The sequence below is a fragment of the Parasteatoda tepidariorum genome, chromosome 3 (genome assembly GCF_043381705.1).
Source record: "Parasteatoda tepidariorum isolate YZ-2023 chromosome 3, CAS_Ptep_4.0, whole genome shotgun sequence".
Classification (NCBI taxonomy): Eukaryota; Metazoa; Arthropoda; class Arachnida; order Araneae; family Theridiidae; genus Parasteatoda; species Parasteatoda tepidariorum.
In genome coordinates, this window is record NC_092206.1 from 36,697,346 (window position 1) to 36,719,120 (window position 21,775).

The window sequence follows — 21,775 nt, forward strand, 5'->3', positions numbered from 1 at the left end:
GATGTAAAAGTAGCAACTTTGATCTAATTTTAGAGCATTATAAAGTGAACACGGGAAGCAGTTTCCATGGATGCTGATCGTATTGCTTACACTAGTTTTGACTCGGATAACATTTCGGTACCGACGTTTTGGTCCAGGCATTTTTAGAATCACTAAAAAGTCTTCATACAAACCTACTTCCTCCATTTTGCACATCACGTTGTTTCTTTTGTAGTAAAAATATATCTATTCCCTTTTTTTAAAATTTAAAGTTGTAAAAATGCAAATAATATATAATTTGTATATATTTTTTTTAAAAAAACAGACCCCATTAAATATAGATAGTACTAACTAATTTTAAGTAGAAAAAGTAAATCGATACACAGAAAGTTCTGGGGCGAAATGTTTTATTAAATGAGTTTGAAATGAGTTGAAATGAAATGTTTTATCAATGAATAAATAATGGAGAATCCTAATAAACATTGAGAAGACATATTAAGTGCGAAGTAAACATTGAAAACATTTCAGCAGTACAATTCGATCAGTCACATCAAGTAGTACGAGAAAATGTTTTGAACACATACCATCTGTGAAATTTTTACTAATGGAATGATTAAAAAAGATGATAAAAATGAAAATTTCAGGAATTCGCATAACGATATCAAATCAAACCCTCTAGGCAAACTTTTTAAAAACATTCCATTTTTGTGTTTGATTAAGATGGTCGATAATATCGCTGATGTTAGTTAATAATTTTTTCTGGTCATCGAGCTCACTTTGCAGTTCTTTAAGAATTAATTGATAATTCTGCTTTATCTTCGTTCGTTCTGCGTCCTGGTCTGACGCTAATTTTTGAAAGTCGTCAATTAAAGCTCCTGTATTCTCTAGTTCTATCTGTAAATTTTTGTTCCTTTCTGTACTATTTTTTATACCTTCCCAAATGAAATGGTTTGAAAGCGGAATATCTGATAATTTCATCCCCGCAATTCGAAAATATTCTTGCATGTCTGCGTCAAGATTATTGGATAGTAGTAGACGGACGGTTTCTGTCAATTTTGACAAAATTTCATCAACATTTGAAATTTTCTCTGTTTCTTCAAATAGATTACAATCTTCTTTCTCTTGTATTTCTTCACAGTGTATTTTGATGCGTGTAATATTAATGCATTGTTGCTGAATGCATCTTAAAATGGCGTTGAGTTTTAGTAGGCGAGACTTCCGGGAACACATTTTTTGCCATTTTTTCGCCATATCAATATTCTCAGGAGGAGGAATCATAACTTGAAATACGTCTGAAGAAAGGTATTCAGAAGTAATGGAAGGTAACCAATATGCTGCGTCATACAATTTACGTGGTTGGTATTTATAAAATTTAGAAATTTCGGCTTTAGAATCAAGTTTAGAACACTTCGTTTCAAAACGTAATGCAGCAGATCGTTCAATTTCTTGGATTTTCTTATACAATTGGTGGTAGCTTTTTCCTATTTTAGTAGTTTTTTTAATTACAGCACATATATCTTTATTAAGAATTTTTGATAGATCAAGTTGTTGTACCATGCGTTTAGTCCATGAATTCATAACACATTGAGCTTCCACCAAGAGTAGGGAGCAAAATATTTTTAGCTCATTCGCATGTATGATATAGTCGCAAAACAGTTTTCTCAAAAACAAACGTTCCACTTTCGAATCGAATACTACTCGCAAGCAACGAGCTGCATCAGCTAAAGATTCTATTGATTGTTTCGTTTTTGAAGCGTTTTCTACGTCACTAACTACTTCCGAGTTTAATAAATCATTAGAATTTTCTGGAGTGAATTCATCTTTTTCTCGAGCAATAGCAATGGCATTCCACAAATCCTTTTCAGCTTTCGAGGGTAAACTTTGAATTTCTGTCTTAATTTTGAAAGACAATTCAGACAGTTTATCAGAAAACACGTTTGCTTCCTCATAAAGATCATTGAAAGTTTTATTAAAATCCAGTTTGTAATAACACACTTGTTTTCTTATATTTTCTAAAAGCAATATAATATCTTTTGCTTTGCTGAGGTCCATGCTTATTTTGAAAGAGGCCGGTTTTTGCATAGCTACATTGGCTATATTTGCCTTATTTAATTTGAGAGAGCGAACGTTTTCTTCAAGGAATCTACCTGGTAGAAACTGAATTGTTGTGTAATTATAAACTATGTATCCTAAATTTGTTGATGATATCACCTTAATAGGCATTGAATGAGGCTGTATGTCAGAGATTTCCATATATTCTCCTTCTCTTTCTAAACATTTCAAAAATCTTATGAAATTGCGATCTGATAAGTTATTTAAAAACCTGTCGTCAAAAACGAAATGAGCGTCAAGTAATTTTTTGCTGTCTTCTATGATATCTGCTTTCAAAAGATTTTTAAGCCTGAAATACATAATATCAACCCACATATCAAAGGTTAAATATTTATTTTCCTTTCTAATTGCATTTTCTCTCTTGATGGCATTGCCACCTTCTTTCTCTTCATTCACTTTTAGCAACTCGGAATTTTCATTTTCGGAATACATTTGACAGTGAACTAAACTTTTCGGAATAATTTCTAAACTACTATGTTTTCTATCCCATTCAACCCTCGACAAGTAACCAGCATCACTCGCGACTAGCAAACTATTACCATAGCGGGAAAATTCTAAAACATAATCATTAGATGGCGCAGTTACATTTGCTGAAACGGATGCGATCAATGTCATAGATTTATTGCTAAAAAGTTGCAGAGTGCCACTTTTGGTTATTGCGGCTAAATATCGCTGATTGAATGAAATGGTCAAATATGAAATGTCATTCATCTCAATGAGATCGGTTTGCCTTGAAACTGAATCGGTCCACAAAGAAAACTTCTGAATTTGTTTGGTGATTGGAGAATAGAGAATAGCACCCATATTTTTTTGGACATCAAGATTAGAGCATGGGTAGTCAAAATGCCATTTCTGGTAAAATAGGCTTTCGATGTTTAGCGTGCCAAAGCTGTCGATGTAATAATTTTCAACGCTAGCTTTAAAATCGAACGGTAAAGATAGCCGAATTAGCACATTACCAGATCGCTCTTCTGAGTTTGAACCATCTTCTGCTAAAATCAAAATATCTGTATGATCACTTTCAAAGTCAGTCAAAGTCACTACCCCCTTCACTCGCTGAGCAATTTTAATGTGTCCAAGATAACCGAAATTAGATTCTGGAGAGGCGTTCCAAATGTTAATCCCTTTATCTTGGTTGACAGTAAATAGATAACGTCCAAAGTCATCAAATTTTATTCCGTCAATCGTTGTTTCGTGACCTAAAACGTAATGAATGATGACTGGGATGCGTATATCTACTATGCTAACTAAGTATATGTAACCGGAGTTAGTACCAGCTGCAACCAATGAACATAAAGGGCTTACGGCAAAAGAAGTTATTTCTTCTTCGATAGAAATACTGCTTATCATGCTTCCATCTTCAAATTGAAAGAAATGAAGTAAACCTGTTCCGATAGCAACCGCGAAATGTTCAGATGTAGGACCGATCACACACACGTCGATTATATTACTTAATTCGAATACTTTAAACAAATTAAACATTTTCTTACACGTTTGGTCCCAAGAAAACAGTCCTTGCTTAGTTTCAGCAATTACCACTGAAAAATCTGGAGAGGAAATTATTTGTGTCACAGTATAGTCTATTTCGATGTCGTTTAAAACAATCCAATCTTCACTGGAAATATCAATTAATTTAATATTTTTTACAAATCCCAAAAATAGACCTGATGGGGTTAAGCACATACTTGTTACGGGTTGGTCATTCTGATATGCTTTTACTAAATAATTATTTTCTCCTGGACGTGTAGACGATTTAAAGACACCATGAGGTGAACCTAAGCAAATGCAATCATCCGAAATCCAAGAATGGCAAGCTAACTGAAACTCACCATCATTATTGACTTCACTTTGCGAACTACTCGCACTCACTCTTTTCAAAATAAAACCTCCGATATCGTTTCGATCGAAACATATCTCATCGACTCTAACATTGAGAGAGCTGTTCGTAAAGTTTATTTCGAAATGATACAACTTTTCCCCTATTTGGAGGGTTAATAAATACCATGACAACGGATTGACCGTTAGAAATAAAGGAACGGATTTCGGGATGGGGGGCAGAATAGATATTGACTTTAACAGTTCTCCAGAAGACCATTTCCATATATCAGCTTTGCTGTGAAGGACTCCAAATCCGAATGATATTAAGTAGTCTATTCCTGTAAATTTCAGCAACTTATACTCCAGATCGCTTACTTGTTTCAGTATACTTATTTTTTCATATTTAGGAAAACTGAAGACGTGTATATTTGGTTTTGTTTCTTTATCACAAACCGCCAAAACCCCAAGCTCTGGTAGAGCAGCAAGACCACCCACGGGAATCGGGCATGGTAGCTCTTGATCTCGAAAATTCGAACCTGTACTGTCACATATTTTTAGAAAAGTATCGCAGGGAATGACTATGTCCTTAGACGAGAGAAATGTTGAAGATCCCTGGTACTTTCCATGAGCCCATTTCAAATCAAACTCCATCAAGTATTCTGCAATAAGATTATTTATATTAAGGGGAGAAATTATCAATGAAAGTTTAAAGGATTATCGTGTTCAACAGTATAAGTATCAATAGCGTGCATATTAGACGCATATTGCATTTCTTAAAATGCGCATATAGTTTTAGTAATGATAAAATGTATAAAGCGTGTCTTAAAGAACTTTAAAGATTATTTAAAAACAATAATAATTTAAAAATCGCGCAAAAAGGAAACTATATTCATATAATATGCAGTCAAACTTGTAGTATATTGAATGAATGATTTAAGAATTACTGTGTTTACAAGTGTGAAAAACAATGTTGCTCTGAGAAAACATTATTTCAGATTTGCAAAAATTTATTTAATCCTGAACTTGTCTAATCGAGCGTTTAGAATCTTATTAGGCCCATCTTGGCGGACAGCAAAACGAAAAACAGCTTCATGGTGGGATGATAATTTTCCGGGAGTACAAAATACGTGTTAATGTGGATCTACGAATACTGTCTGATAATTCATTGGTAAGTATCTTAACTTAGAAGTTTTTAAACACTTGACCAAACCCATTACCTGTGGAAGATGGCGACCTCATATAAACTGTGATGTATGTTCCATTCTCTAAGGAACAAAAACTTTTTTCTTGGTTTACTGCTAATTGCTATCTATAGTCTTAGAATTCTGTTTGCATTCGCCCAAAACAAAATATAAAAGTTTTTAGTTACATAATAGCACCATACCATACCATGAAGATACAGGTACGGTCTTCAAATGATTTGGATTTAAAATATTTTGGTAACCAAATAGTATCAGAACATAAAGATACTGGTAGTATAATCTAATCGCAGCTTAAAACTTTTGGTTACAACATAGCATCAGACCATAATACTACTAATACTCCCTTCATATAAAGTCTAAAATCTTTTGGTTTCCGAATTGGTACCGAAATAGTGTATTACCTTCATATATTCAAAGTAAAATCTTTTGGTTACCAAACAGAATCATATAGCTTGCCTTCCTGTAACCACGATAAAAAATCAAAATTCCTTTGGTTACAAAGTGAGAATAATAAGAAATACGGTATCATTTAGCTGTTCATCTTTTTCTTAAAATCAATACTGTCTATAGAAAAGAAATTATAAATTATAGCAAAAAGTTCAAAACAAGTTTAAATGAGCGACTTTTTTAAATGACAAAAGAAGTGAAAAACTTTTCAAAATTCCAAAGATCCATTTAAAAAAATGTTACTAAAATTATCCAAAAGCATTGTCTTAGTTCCGTATATTAAATAAAAAGAACCATATTGAAATGCATTTACAATCTCAGACATTATACCGGCATTCAGCAAGACAGGAAATTTTTGATCCGAATTCTAGTCAAGAAGGATTATAGTTTAATTTTATCCATTTGCTGTGATACTAATTATTAAGATTAAAATCTTTCTCATATTTTTTTTCAAAAAGGAGCTAGTAGAAATGAAGCAAAACATTAGGGATATAAATTTTTCGTTCAAAAGGGTTTGATTTCAATATCTCTGGAATCCCTTAAAATAATATCACTTTTTTCTTCTTCTTTAGCTTAATTCTACAACGGACTGTTTTTTTTTTCCTTTTCTTGCACGAAAATCAATATAGTGTGGATATATTGCCAGAAGTGGTCAAGTCGATAATCGTAAAAAGTGAAATAAAGTGCCTAATTCCTTCAAACGGATGCTATCTTTTTGGGAAAAGTCAAAATCAATTTACATAGCTAATCCTAAAGTCTTTTAGCACGGGTCGAAATTGATCAAATTTTCTAGACTTATTACAGCAAAAAATAACATGTTCTATTTTTGGTAAAATCCTCGTATACGTTATATACGTGGCGCGATTCTGAAAAATGTCGCCAACACCAAAATGACGTGCAGTTGCTTGTCGCCAAACTCAAGAAAATTAAGTTAAATTTTACTTTTTATAAATTAGAAGAAAAGTAGAAATATAGATTCCGAAACCGATGTTCCATGAATCCAGCAATTTAAAATTTTTCATTTAAAACTTACAAATTATTGTATACATACATATGTATGGTTGACTGTGTAAAGCTAAGAACAGATGCCGTTAGGGGTTAAAATTTGTCGAATGACTTTCAGGTTACTACTTCCGATTGATGTTTACGCCTAAGATTGAGAAAGCACGTCATCCAATATTATTGTACTTGTAGCGTTTACAATGCAACACGTTCTTTCAATTTAAATTTCAACGAAACAAACAAATGAACTTGGAAAACTCCGCACGCATGCTATGATGATATCCAAAAACTAACAAATGGCGATATTTTACGCAAATATAGCTGTTGGGTTGGTGGGGCCGTGTACAAAAAAATTAACAGAAAAAAATTAAAATTAAAAAAAATGAATACGATGTGCCTCAATAACTAACATAAAATACAATTGGTGAGGTACAAAAAGTTACAATTTATGGTTGGGAAAATTTTAAAAAAAGATTTAGTTAATTAATTTTTTTTTGTTACGAGGTTGTAAAAATTAAAAAATAAGTTAATTACGGCGCGTGACTACTCCAATAGTGGAAAAGTACTTAAAAATTGCAACAATAACCTTTAGAAATAAAAAAACATAAAAGAACAAACAAAAAGATCAATACGTCATTGTAATTGAGTTCCACATACCTGTTGCAGATTTACTTTGAGCTGTCTATAACTAATGATCTTAAAAAAGGAACAGAAGAAATGAGTTCTGGTTACAACAAAAAAACATATCCTTTTTATTTTCTATCTTGCTGCAGAATGTTCAAGAGAACACACAATAGGGGAATCACAGCATCTATTTGGAGGTATTGACACAGCACGGTTTAAGAAATTTCACCACACTTTGTAGAAACACATCATCAATTACTCGAGATCTTATGGACACAGCACGGTTTAAGAAATTTCACAACACTTTGTAGAAACACATCATCAATTACTCGAGATCTCACAAACACGATCTCAGGCTATGATGAACTGGAATGCTTTTTGTCAAAAACACCAGGGCACACGGGATACGGATTCACTACGCTTGTACAGTCGGCAAAAAAAAAAAGATATCACCCTGAATAATTTTCGTTCTAATGATCGGATTTTCACGAACTAAGTGTTGATCTTAATGGTTCCTGGGGGTGACCTCAAATATGCTAATTAATTAGTGCTAACTATTAATTAAGTTACGAAATCANGAAAGTTATTCAGGGTGATATCTTTTTTTTTTGCGGACTGTACATCCCCCTTTTTTTTTAGAGTGACAGTTCTGATTTACTTCAAAAACCAAAGGAAGAAAAGCCAACTAGGCCATGGCGAAGGAAAATACGATCACCGGACCCCAAACGGCACCCACGGGTGGGTGAAAGAAAGAACTCAGTCTCTCAAAGAGAGGAGGGGGTAAAAATGAAAAATCCCTGTTAAGGGATCGTAGAGTATTGATACGGAAGTTGATTCGAATGCCCCCGCTCAAAAAAATGGGCGATATTTATAGAAACAGCAAGAAGTGGAAGTTGAACTCCCTAAAATGGGACTTGAAGTGAATAGACTAATTGCGAAAAATCAAATTACAATTATACACAAACTGTGACTATGACTGACCATTCTCCATGTGTTCACATCAAAGGTTGCCGAAGGTCACAGGCGTGAAGGTCGACAGACAGTGAGGCGTCACAGGAGAGGGGTCAGAGTTCGGCCTAATTTTTAGGTCACGATCCCAACAGAAAATTGAGATTAATTGACACAATGTCACAATAGCCAAATAAAGGATAAAACTCAAAACATGCCAAACCTTATACTTTGTTTCTGTTGTGATGTGAATTGTTTTAGGCTCATGACCAGTTAGAATTTATAAATTACAGATTTATGAATGTTAAAATTACGTACAAATTTAAACACAAATCACAATAATAAACTTCCTAGAATATTAAACCTGTTCACACATCACCTTGTAAATGTAACACAAGCGGAGGGATACGCAGGCAGTCAGCCCTCCATTAATTAAATAATTAAGCTATATCAAACCTCTACCAGATAGCAAAATATGGTTTACTTTCCCTCAGCAAAAACCTTTTAATGTAAACCTAAAAAGGTTTGTTATGCGACTTACGTGTTAACCTTCTAACCTTAAAACGAGATCTGTGACGATCTGCTCTATTCTACGCACATTACCCTAATCCAAAACCTTGGAAAACAACCTTCTATATAAAAACCTTAAATCAAGATTGACTTGGGGTTTTCAAGAGTGAAAAAAATCCTTTAATAAAACTAGTCTCAAGGTGATAATAATCTTAAATCTAGGTAATTATAAGGTTTCTTTTCGCAAAGTCTTGTATTCTCAGCTAAAATCCACCTTGTCATGAAATTTTAATGGACAATGCAATTTGATCGTATCGCTAGTGTGTCATCAGCTAAAACGTCATTATGAACGTAAGTGACAATACTTTTTAAAAAAAGCTTTAAAAAAATAATTTTTAATCCGTTTAGGATGAAAGGTTTGAAACTGCAAAATTTTTGCTTTATTGAAAAAGGCTTTTAGTACAAACATTTTTATAACAATAAAAAGAAACAAAAGGTTGCCGAAAGGTTACATGATTTCTGGGTCTAATTCTGTAGATGTAGAAGATGTAGATTAATTAACAACAGATTGCAAACTTTATCCTTCTAAATTTCGCCAAAAGCATTGCATAACGTCTACTGGGATTAAGCCCTGATTTTTATTTGATAACATTTGACTTGGTCACTTTTGGTCGCATACGCAAGGTATGGTGGTACTTCTGCTTTGGTTGTAATTTTGACCTTAAAAAATACTCCTCAAATGACAAAATTAAAAAAGAATGAGAAAAAAGAATAACATAACAGTAATTAAGAAGTTTACAATAACTTAAAATATAAAGAACAAAAAGATTTTCGACTTACATTTTTACTTTTTCGACAAATTCAAGCTGAAATATGTTCTGGTGAAAAAATTTTTCAAGTCTTTTGGTATAAATAACAACACACTAACTTACAGCTCTCACAGCTTTTTACATTTCATCGATGCCATTTTAAACTAAATTTATTACCATACAAATAATTCTTACCTTTTAAAGCCCAAGTCGAATTTTTTTTAATATTATTTTGTACATTAATATAAAATGTTGTTATATTAACTGAAAAAATATTTAAATAAAGTCTGATAAACGACTTTTTGTTTAATATGAAAACGTTAATAAATTCCTAATAGCTTAGTATGCAATGCCTCTGATGAAGCCCTTCTCAACTTTATGTTTAAAGGAGGATAGTAGATTTTCAAAATTATAAATAAAACATCAGATAAAAAGAATTAGATCATTATTTGAAAAAAAGAAAATTGGTATTATATCCAGCGTTTAATTGAAGACCCGTGTAATTTAGAAAATGACATTTATTTAAATAGCAAAGACGACGCTTTCGTAATTTTTAACTAAAAACAAGAATATAAAAATTCCATCAGTTCAGACGATGAATATTACAATTCCTTTATTTTCCCATTCTGTGACGGGTAATCCACATTTTTTTACGAAAACCCCGGAACAGTTCTAAANCGATCGCGAATTCTGTGACGGGTAATCCACAATTTTTTATGAAAACCTCGGAACAGTTCTAAAACTGTCATCTGCTTTTGCAATCTATCTGGTTATGATGCGCTTTGTTATTAGTCTTTTTTTTTGTTGTCAAAATTAGAGTTCCTTTTTGAAAAAAAAAATCATAAGAAGTTCTTCAGATATGGGGATCCAAAAAGTAAAATTAATAACAAGGGATCCAAGCTTTGAACAGATCACCTGACCAAACTATTCGGACCATATTTTCCAGATTGCAGCTACCTCCTATTTTGGAGGTTAAAAACTTGACTCCTTCGAATGAAAGGTATGTTTATTCAGAGGCAATAAGTTTTTGTGTTTGATTTCGTAGCTTAAATCGATTTCGCAAATATCGTCTGTACTAATTAATTAGCATATATGAGGTTACCTCCTCGGACCATTAACATTGAGTCTTAGAACGTGAAGTTCCGATCATTAAATCGTAAGTTATTCAAAGCAGTCATTTTTTTGCAATCGTTTGGAAAAGGAAGTTAGTTACGATGAAGTTAAAGACTATGAAGCAAATGAGGTACCAAAAATTATAAAATATTCTGCTAAGTATTTTATTTTTATGACCACTAGACAGGGCGTTTACGACAATCAATATTCGATTTCAATATCCTCAATGGCCGATCATGGGTTAGAGTCCCTTTGCCGTCGATCTAATATTGATTTTTTTCTCCATGTAACGCATTAGTTTAATCAAAATTGTCTCCACGAAGGCTAGTTTGTCCCAATGATTGATTCAAGAATTCATAATATAACAGGAACATATTTCTAAAAAAGTTTATTTTTGTTCAAAACATGAAAATTGAAGCTAATTTGAACTGAGTTCGCCGTTTACAAAAGCTTTGTCGCTATGTAAAAATTTGAAGTCCGCTACTCCTAGAAATATTTCGCAGTTTAGAAAAATTTGGTCACAGGCATGTGCAGTAACTTCTAAACTTACGTTAGAGAACGTAAATGGACGTGAAAATATTTAATTATTTTATTAAAACATTATCAAATTCTGGAGAATCATAATGGTGGTCGATCACTGCAAAAAGGATATCGAATTTTTCAAAGCATTATATGAAGATAATTTTATAATTGGTGTGTTTGACTAATTCAAGTAGAAGAAATTTTGTTGATTACGGCAGAAATCAAAATTGACAATTCAGGATGGAAAAAGTAGATGATGCTTCACATTAACAATTGTAGACAATATATGTTATAGATAAATCTTAGGCGATGAAAACAAGATGTTACTCGGATAAAAATTTTTTCTTTCTCATATCGTTAAATGATAATGAGCTGGTGCTGTAAAATAAAGAGTTGTCTTTTCCAGGCAACATTTTACATTAAGTAATAAATGTTGAATAATATTAATAGGAGCAGGCAATGGAAGTTGTTGTTTATTTACGTCGCACTAGAGCTGCACAATGGGCTATTGGCGACGGTCTGGGAAACATCCCTGAGGATGATCCGAAGACATGCCATCACAATTTCAGGCAATGGAAGATAAATTGCCCATGATCTGTCTTATCATTAGCCAATTCAAAAGAATCAAAAGTGAGCATTTTTTAAAAAGCCAAAAAAGGCCGGCTTTTATAAATAAAAGCTGATCTTTTATAAATATATAAAGACCGCTTTTATAAATAAAAGAGCGGTTTTTATAAATAGAAGTCACTCTTTTTTTAATAAAAACTGTCCGGTTTAGCCTATCTTGAAGTTTTTTGGGTGGCTCCGACCTCCTTAGCCACGTCCCTGATAATTAAGCGTACCAACAGATAACTATCCCCTACAAACTGTGCAAGTTGTACTTAAAATAGCACAATAAAATCCGATATGAAAAGTTTCTCAGGATTTTTTTGTTTTGTTTTGAGTAACGAAATTTTGGAGAGTATTACACCATAATGTAGCTCATGTTTTCTGCATTCTTAATATTGTATAAAGTTGAACCATTTTATTTTATTTCTTAATCTTGATTACACGATATTATGGTTCCACATGGACGGAATCATGGTTCATTTTAAAACCCTATTAAGAAGGCAATAAATTTGAACTAAGTAACAGTTTTTGTTTCAAAGAGTGTAAAAGGATTTTTAATATTCTTATTGCCAAATAAATGAAGTATTTATACATATTTTTTAGAATATTTATAACTGCACACTTGAAGTGAAAAGAGACAGTGATGGTGATATTTTTTCCAAGTATTCAGATTGTAACAAAAAAGAAATCAAGAACATTTTATATTTCACATTAAAAGTCAATATATTTGTTAACATAATTAAACAATCATATTTTTAAGAGTCAAAAATTTATTTGAAAAGTTTATAGTAGGTAAAATTTTACTTACTTATAACTCGTTTTGTGAAACGTCATTAATATATTAATTTATTTGTATAATTTATATATATTTTTTACCCGCTGTTTAGTAATTGAAAAGAATATTATCAAAATGTAATTAATTTTGGATTTCCTTTTAACTTTTAAACTATCATAAAAGGAATATTGAAATAGAACAAAATTCTATTAAAAATTTATCTATAATTGAGTTTAATTTTTATAAGGGAGTATTTGCATTCTTTTTTTTTCTTGCAAAGAGAACAGTGGACTAAAAAAGGTTGGGAATTTATGGTTTAGATGAATAAGTATAAATATTTTTCTCAATAATTGATGAATTGTATATATTTTAGTAAATCATTTGTGAATTATCTGTTATGGGGCCAGTCACTGTATACCATTTTCTTTTGCGAGAGCAGTTTCTAAGCATTCATGTGCATGTCTAAGGCATTCAGATGCAGCAAGAATCGCACTTTATAAATAGATATAAAAAAGTTGCTTAAATGAAATAAGTTCAAAATACTTACTTAAAAGAATTATTTTATTCTAAAAAAAATATTTTAAATCATAAATTTAAAAAGAATGAATAACAAATAGAAACTCGGTAAATAACTCATCATTTTAATTCTTGCAAATAAATAGTGATAGAGTAACTGAAAAAATTTAACAACTAAGTACTTTTATAAGTAGAATATTGTTTAACATAAGCTTTAGTGTTCTCAGCCGTTCCCTGATGTAATTGAACATAAATCAAAAGTGACAATGCACGTGGTGGCATCTTACCATTTGTGCTCGTCGTCTGCATTAAACATTCTAAGGATTTACTCCACTCTTCTCTGACTGCATAAGCTACGGCTAAATTATACTGTGTAATAAATTTTGCTGATGAAATAGCATTAGGAAACCAATTAGGGACATTACCCACTGGACGGCTTCCATCGTCATTCTTTTCATTCAATTTAGAATCAAAACGGGTTTGGTGTTTCAAAGAAACTTCAGAAGAGTTAACTGGAAAGGCTAATTCTATATCTGAAGTACACTGATAATTGAGATGCTCAACTGCATCTGTTATACGATCCATCAACAAGAGCGATTCACCAGCATACAAGTGAGCTAAAAACTTGTGAGCACCAGAAATCCTTGGCTGCGCTAGCAAAGATTTAGCATATTCATGAGCTAAGAGGACGTCACCCAGACACAGAGATACATAAGAAGCAGCGATCAGGATGGAGTTTCGTAAGCTCAAGATTTCTGCCCCTTGTACAAAATTGGATGGCAGAGTCGATAGAATATTACTTTCTTCTGATGAATCGGTTTCTTCAGAAGGTGGCACACTGGCAGATAAAGACTCATTGGTTGGGTTTTCTCCCACAAGATGCAGAGCATTCTTCAAGCAGAGCAAAGCAAAATGCAAAGATGGTGTATCAGAATTGGGAGGAGAACTAGTTTTAGGGATGTCAGCGGAAGACTTTTCGGATGAAGAATTTAAGATAAGTTTCCTGTGTGGTCCCGTGCCAACCATTGATTTTATAAAAGAGACATTTTTTAATTCAACAAACTGAGCAGTATTATCTGGTTTGTGCAAATTGATGCAGCATTCTGCTATGCGTAACCACAGCCGTGGATTGCTATGATACGAAGGTATGACTTGCTTGAAGCATTTGAATGCCTCCAAATATCTCTGAGCTTGTAAACGCTGCATACCTAAATTATACATCAACTGATGTTGTGTTGATGTACTCATTAAATGTAGAGGACGAGCACTCGATTTGCCCTCTCTAGAATCGGCAATTGATGCAATTTCAGACTCAAAACACTCTAAAGCTTTAGTGATGTAATGGCAACCTAAGTTTGGTTTACCCATGTAAAAGTGAATGCAACCAACATTATTGTAGTAAATGGTAGGCAGAAAATCTCCAGTTTCTTTTATATACTTAGAAATATCTGTAGGCAAAGTGACAGAATTAAGCAATTTTATAGCTTTACGATAATTACCACGTTGATATTCGAGTTGGCTCTTCAAATAAAAAGCAGGAATGTTTTGAGCTTGGGTTCCAGAAGACATCAAATTCTTTATTTCTCTTTTACACGCCTTGGATGTCTTGATCATAGCATAGCACCTAGCCTTACACAGCTGCAATCTGCGCCTATATATTTCATTTACACTATCACCATTTTCTTCTTTTTGACCATCTTTCTCTTTTGAATTAGATTTTCCACAGTTTTTATTATTAGAAAAAAGCATTGTTTCTAAGTACCCAATCAGGCATAATGCTTTTCTTGGCTGATACACACATAGATATAATTCTAAGAGCAAAAAACATACATTTCTGGCCAAATTTTCTTCCAAAGGCTCAACAAACTGAAATACTTTATCTAGAATGCTGATGGCTGAATGATATTGATGCAGATGAAACATTACAATTGCTTGATTGTATAATGCAACACAACTGTCTACATCATCTAGAGATTCTAGATCTTGAACATCGATGTGTGCAAGCCTACATACTTCCACCATCTTTTTATTAAAGATTTCAGTTTTCTTACAGTTAGATAAATAGTATTCTGTTACAGCCAAATTATGCATAACTTTAGAGTCTTGGGGTCTACGAGACATAAGTTTTTTAAGTATAGATGCACATTGTTCAAATTTTTCTAGTTCAAACTCTTGATATGCTTGAGCAGCCATTTCTCTATCAACATCAGGAACTGCTTGATAACTTAAGTCTGAAGATGAAGCTTTTCTTGCATCAGATTCTTCGTCACACATGATTGTTATGAGCCAATCATAAATCTTTTTGGATTGAAACTTTCCTATACCTCAATGGCTAGAAAAAAAATAATAATTTGTTATTAATATGATGGAGAAACAAACTACTCTCTCAATTAATTTTCAAAATATTTGAATCTCTTAAAAGTCTATTTTTTAAAATCCTTGAAAAGTTATTTATAAAATTCAATAGTTTAGATCAGTGATTCTCAACCACTGTGCCGCGGCACTTTTGTGTGCCACCAAATATTAAAAATGATACAATAAAAATTATAATGCTTTTTTTTTCATTATGAGTAAAGTTTAAATTATAGAAAAGCGTGTGCATATATATATACTTTCTATAATTTTTCCAAGCTTTAACCGCGTGAACATCTTTGTCGGCGATCGTATTATCTCTGACAATCTTAAAATAAGATGGAAGTGTTTAAATTGTATATGACACACAATTTTAAAAAATGTTGTAAGAGCTAATCATTAAAGTAAGCTATGTAATTAATAAACAAATTAGCAAAGGATAACTAAAAAAATCAAATATATAAAAACAAATTAACAAAGGATAACTTAAAAAACAAATTTTCAAAGGATAACTAACAAAAATTAAGCTAACAATTAATAATTAGAAAAAATCCTAGTTAACAAAAAAATAATAGTTAATAATTACAGAAAACAAGCTAACAATTAATAACTAGCAAAAAAGTAAATAACTGTTACTAATAAAAAATTGGTCAAAAGAAATAATTAATCCCTTAATAAATGTGCTTTTGTAGTATATATTATTTTATTTCACATTCAAAATTATTATCACAAACTATTTAACACAGTGTAAAATAGGTAATTAAACAACTTTTAATCTAATTTTTTTCATAGTGTGCCGCCAAATTTCGAAATCGNTATTTTATAATTTTTCCAAGCTTTAACCGCGTGAACATCTTTGTCGGCGATCGTATTGTCTCCGACAATCTTAAAATAAGACGGAAATGTTTAAATTGTTATGACACACAATTTTAAAAAATGTTGTAAGAGCTAATCATTAAAGTAAGCTATGTAATTCATAAACAAATTAACAAAGGATAACTAAAAAAAACAAATATATAAAAAACAAATTAACAAAGGATAACTTAAAAAACAAATTTTCAAAGGATAACTAACAAAAATTAAGCTAACAATTAGTAATTAGCAAAAAACCTAGTTAACAAAAAAATCACAAAAAAATAACAGTTAATAATTAGAGAAAACAAGCTAACAATTAATAACCAGCAAAAAAGTAAATAACTGTTACTAACTAATAAAAAATTGGTCAAAAGAAATAATTAATCGCTTAATAAATGTGGTTTTGTAGTACATATTATTTTATTTCACATTCAAAATTATTATCACAAACTATTTAACACAGTGTAAAATAGGTAATTAAACAACTTTTAAGGTTGAGAATCACTATTTTAGATAATAAATATATAATTAAACAAAATAATCTTATGTACAAAATATTAAATTTTTTAGAAAGTTCATATAATAACAGTTAATACATAAAAATACTTTAAATTATATTATATAAAAAACATTTAAAAAATGCTGGCTTGTGAAAATCAAATACATTGTCACAATTACTCTTGAAAAAAGTCCCATATCCAAAATCATTGGGACTATGGCAAGTCCAATATATTTTTCTGGATAATAAGTCTTTAATGTGAACTAAGACTAAAACAGACGTTATTTAATAAAAGAACAATAAATAAATGGCAGTTAACTTTAACCAGGGGATCTGTTCAAACATTTTGTGAAAGGTCCTGTTTTTGCAAAATTGTGAAAATACTACTATTTATAATTTGTGAATATAAAATAAGCATTAAGTCATATTCTTTCAACCAGGGTCCTGGTTTTGTGAAAATAGGGTCCTGTTATTGCAAAAAATCTTTTCAAGAAGTTCTTAAATTGTAAATAGATACAAGATTCTGCTCAACAATTGCTGCTACTAAATTAGAGAAGCAACATACAAATACTTGGTATTTAGCCTATAATGCTCAGCACAGAATATTCATTTCAGAAGACAAATAATGGAAATAAAATCACTCATATTTTTAATAATTTCAATTGACATATTTTAAATAACAATAGCAAAATAATTAGCAATGTATCACTTTTAATGTGTTATGCATTAAGTAAATTTAAACAATTCTTAAATTTATATTTTATTTAAAAAATTTCCAGAAATTAATTTTTACTTACATAATATTCTATTAATTAATTTTATGAATAAATATAAATTGATCAATTATACATTTACAAAAAAAAATTATGATTTAATATTAATAAGAATGCACACACGATGTTCGTAAAAGTAGAAATATTTTCTTAGAATACTACATTAGGAATTTAAACTTAGAGAAACTTAGTTCATCTGGAACAGTCTTTTGCCCCCTTCCCTCCCGGGGAAGGGTTTATTCGATTAACAAAACAATAACGAAAATAATCAAATTTGTGAAGAGTCCGTTAACCGATCCAAATTTCTTTTAAACAGACCCCTGCTTTAACATTTATATAACAGCATCTTGTTTCTTGTTAAATGACAATTAATTAACAAAAGAATATTTAGTATGGTAAAATAAATGTCAGGAATAATACGGAAAAAAAAAGCAAAGGAAAAGCGGAACTTCCGCTTTCTTGAATAAAGAATTTTTTTCCTTCGCATTTCCTTTAAATTGGGAGGGAAAATCAATCCTATTTAATATATTGAGTAATTTTTTTTTGAATGAAAACATTTATAATTTAAACCAAAATAAAACCTGTCAGCAGATGTTTCATTAATAGTTCCCTTCATTAATATTTGTGGTTTATTCCTCTCACATTCACAAGTTTATTTTTCTCTAACTATTCTTGTTTTTCAACAATTTTTAAAGATAGCTTATTACAGCAGTCAGGGGTCTGTCTAGGTTTTTCTGAGAGGTACCTATTTTGTGAAAATTTAGACATAATTTGTGAAAAATTAAAAATTATATTAAAAGATCAACACAAAAATATGGTAATATATATGGATTTATCGTTTCTTAAGGGATAAAAAATTTTTTTTAAAAGAAAAAGTATTTTGTGAAACTACCGTTTTTCCGTTGAATTTGTGAAGGTACCGATAAGCGGTAGTAAATTCGGCCTGGACAGACTCCTGGCAGTATAAATATGTTTAGTTATTATAAACACAACACGAGGATGTATAAAAAATTCCTTTAAGAAAAATGAAAAGAGAATTATTTTCATCGTTAAAAAGGGTTCCCAAATAGATGTTTCCAGTAAATTGATGTCCAGATATGAGACTAAGAACTGTATGTATACACACTGGTGAAAAAAATTGAGAGAATTTGCACATTAATTACTTGCAGTCACTGCCTGAAGAGTCATGATGAAAGAAATACAGGGGAAAATAATGATAATCACCACAGAATCAGAGAAAAATGCTCTTTGCACGAGCTTATGGTCATTGATATCATGAGCTAAAGAAGTGCTCAAGAAGTATCATCAATTTATCATGCTTCAAAAATAAATAAAACTAATCTACAATGATTGCATAACATCAATATTTTCCAATGCATTGCCCAGTGTGGGAGATCTCAGATAAATAAAGTGATAGGAAATATACTTAACATATTCCTTTTTGATTTAATAAATTTTATTTATAACAATATTGACTGCAACTGTATCAAATCAGTTTTAAGAAAATATGGTCTGATAAGCACAGTGATGTTTTGAAGTGCTGGCAAACTCAAGCAAATTTTGCTTAGCTTCAATATTATTTCACTACCACTTTAAATATGGTAGAAGGCTTTCAGATTGGTATTGTAAAACTTAGTTACTATTTAAAGTTAAATAGATACCTTTTAATTTCACCCAAGAATGCAAAAGGCTATAAGAGTAGAGAAGTCTTCGCAATCAGCCTAAATATAGTAATCTAAAATAAATAAAAACATATATTAGAATTAAATAGGAAATAATTTTGAGCTCTGTCTATATTGGAAAAAAGCGACCAGTTGCATGCATATCTTGACTGCAATTTTTCTAGGTCAAAAGAAAAAAAAACTACACATGGATATTAACAAAATCATGCTATCAAGATAATAGGTTAATTACTATGCATTTAAATATTTCATAGAAACTACAGAGGCTTTAAAGATGTTTGCAGTATTAATTGAATATTATGTTTTCAAAACTATATTACATACTAATGATAAAGGCAAAATAGATTTTATTTAAAAAAAAAAGGTTATTCAGAAGTTATTTTTCTGTCGATTTTTGGGATCTTTCAAATAATAGATAAACACCTAATTAAGTTGGTAATTGCTAATTTTTGCGGTCAATAGAGGACAGATAAAGACAAGAGAAATTCCCTTCTTCAGAAAAAGTTTCTATTAAAAGGGAGAAAAGAAAACATCTGGGATTTACCAACAAAGCAGATCCAAAATCACAAATAATAAGCTTACATAAAATTTAAATGACTCCTTGCTGTACATGCAGTGTACATATATTTTATCTCTAATGGCAGAGGGGATTGACACAGGATACAAATAACATAACTCAAGAGAACAACTGCATAAAAATTAAAAACAGACATTTCCAGGAATGTGCTACATTTTAGATTTTCAAATTCATGACTTTTCATGGCTAATTCCAAGAATTTTTCCTGATTTAACAAAGTTACTATTTTCTCTGACAATAACACAACAATAAATTTAAAAAAGCATTATAATAACATTAATTGAAATGATATGTATAACCAAAACTGTTATACTCTGCATCTTCATATTTATAGATTTTAAATTAAGAAAACAGATTGATGAAAGAGTTGAAGCAATATAATAGCTGAAAAAAATACAAAAGCAAATAATTTTTTTCTGCAAACATTACATTCTAAAGATACTTTTCTTGTTCATCGAAAAGGAGAGAAATACTCATGATTTTTCTGTTCTCATTTCAGAATAAAAAAATTCCCCAGTGACTGGCTTGCTTCAGCTAGAATTTTAAATCGATAAAAAAAAATTCTACAATCACTAAAGTTTAAAAGATAATTCGCTCTAAAAATTATGTTTTTTCTTTCATTTTTTGAAAGAACACCATAATTTTTAAAGAACACGATAAAGACAAAAAACATTTTATATTTCATCCAATATGATTGTGAGTGGGGATTTTGTTACAAATTCAGATATTCGGAAAACTATGAAATTGGGAGGGGGTAAATTCCATTTTAAAAATTAGATTTTTCGGCCATCTAAATCCATGACTTTTCTTTAAAAAAAAAAAATAGTTAAAATTATGACTAACTTTGCTCAATACCGAAATCCATGATATTCCAGGTGTGCAGAAACCCTGCATTTTTCTCATTTGACTTCGGCGGGTTATTATTGACCTGTTATATGTAGGTGCCCTTTTTGGCCAAATCATCAGTCATTTCATTGCCCTTTATTCCGCAGTGAAAAAGAATATATAGCTTTTAAAAAATGTAGTTCACACTCAGGGAAATTGTTGAATTAAATAAAATAGTAGTTGAATAGTAATTTAAAAGATATGTATCTTTATGCAAGGATAGATCTGCAAAATTATTTTAAGGAAAAGAGCATTTTAGAGTATAAAATTTATACAATTATGTAACAATAAAACTATGCCTTCTCCATTTTTAAGCAAATAATTTGATTTATGTTTTTTTTTCATATCAAGTGATTCAGTTAAAGATAAATCATTCATAAATTGTGGTAAATGTAATAGAATAAAATAAAAGATATTACAATTTCAACAAACTATCATATAAAATTTAATGATTCTTTTCTCTATATGCAATCTAACAATGAACAAAAAAAGATATTTAGGAAAAGTGTGATGTTTCTATATTGGTACCTGTTCACGCCAACTACAATTGTAAAACATGTGGGTAATAAACAAATTAATGGATTAACCCCCACAAATAAATAATCATTTCTTTTTTCAAGAATCTTAATTATTGAAAATCTTCCAAAGAATTATTTCTTAGAAGTTTATAAATGAATGAGAAGGTTCAGATAAATTTCGTTCACCAAAACATACAATTTAAACACAATGAAAAAACAAACATAGATTTTAGTTACTCTTAGGAAACAATGATATCTAAAGTAAATTAATTATTAGTACCTATTCGAAGCATCTATTATAATAAATTAAAATAGTTACTGCCGTTATAAAGATATGTAAATATAAATATTAGTCCAAAGAAGCTGCAACTGCAAACTATTTATTCGGTTCAACTAAACCTTTCATTCCGTTTCACTTTTCGAATTCGTAATATGTACTATTTATATACAGTGTTCTTATGGATTAAAACGGAAAACAACTGAAAACATTCGAAACGTTTAAATAATTCGCTTGAAGTTTAACTCATTTTTTCCCTTCTGATTTAGTTTAGTGCCAAAAATAAAGCTTAGATGGCGTTCAGCAATAATTTTAATATTTTTAGGGACAGTTTCTACTGTAATTATTTCACGTACGCAACTCCAAACACC

General features: G+C 30.7%; 2 protein-coding genes across 4 annotated transcripts; both read right to left on the reverse strand.

Annotated features, from left to right (window-relative positions):
• Positions 1-408: 408 nt before the first annotated feature.
• Positions 409-9,546, reverse strand: LOC107438381 (uncharacterized). Its single transcript, XM_016050663.3, has 2 exons — positions 9,483-9,546; positions 409-4,568 (listed from the first exon to the last, which is right to left on the reverse strand). The coding sequence occupies exon 2, from the start codon at positions 4,558-4,560 to the stop codon at positions 655-657; it is 3,906 nt and encodes a 1,301-aa protein (XP_015906149.2). The 5' UTR covers positions 4,561-4,568; positions 9,483-9,546; the 3' UTR covers positions 409-654.
• A 3,547-nt stretch (positions 9,547-13,093) lies between these two features.
• On the reverse strand, positions 13,094-21,775 carry LOC107438380 (CCR4-NOT transcription complex subunit 10). 3 transcript variants are annotated; one of them, XM_043058063.2, is made up of 3 exons: positions 21,408-21,775; positions 19,127-19,200; positions 13,094-15,318 (listed from the first exon to the last, which is right to left on the reverse strand). In XM_043058063.2, exon 3 carries the CDS (start codon positions 15,258-15,260, stop codon positions 13,161-13,163), a length of 2,100 nt encoding a protein of 699 aa, XP_042913997.1. In that variant the 5' UTR covers positions 15,261-15,318; positions 19,127-19,200; positions 21,408-21,775; the 3' UTR covers positions 13,094-13,160. The 3 variants fall into 3 exon arrangements, with proteins under 3 accessions (XP_042913997.1, XP_071034596.1, XP_015906148.1); XM_071178495.1 differs by having other exon boundaries at positions 21,450-21,558; XM_016050662.4 differs by lacking the exon at positions 21,408-21,775 and adding an exon at positions 21,138-21,390.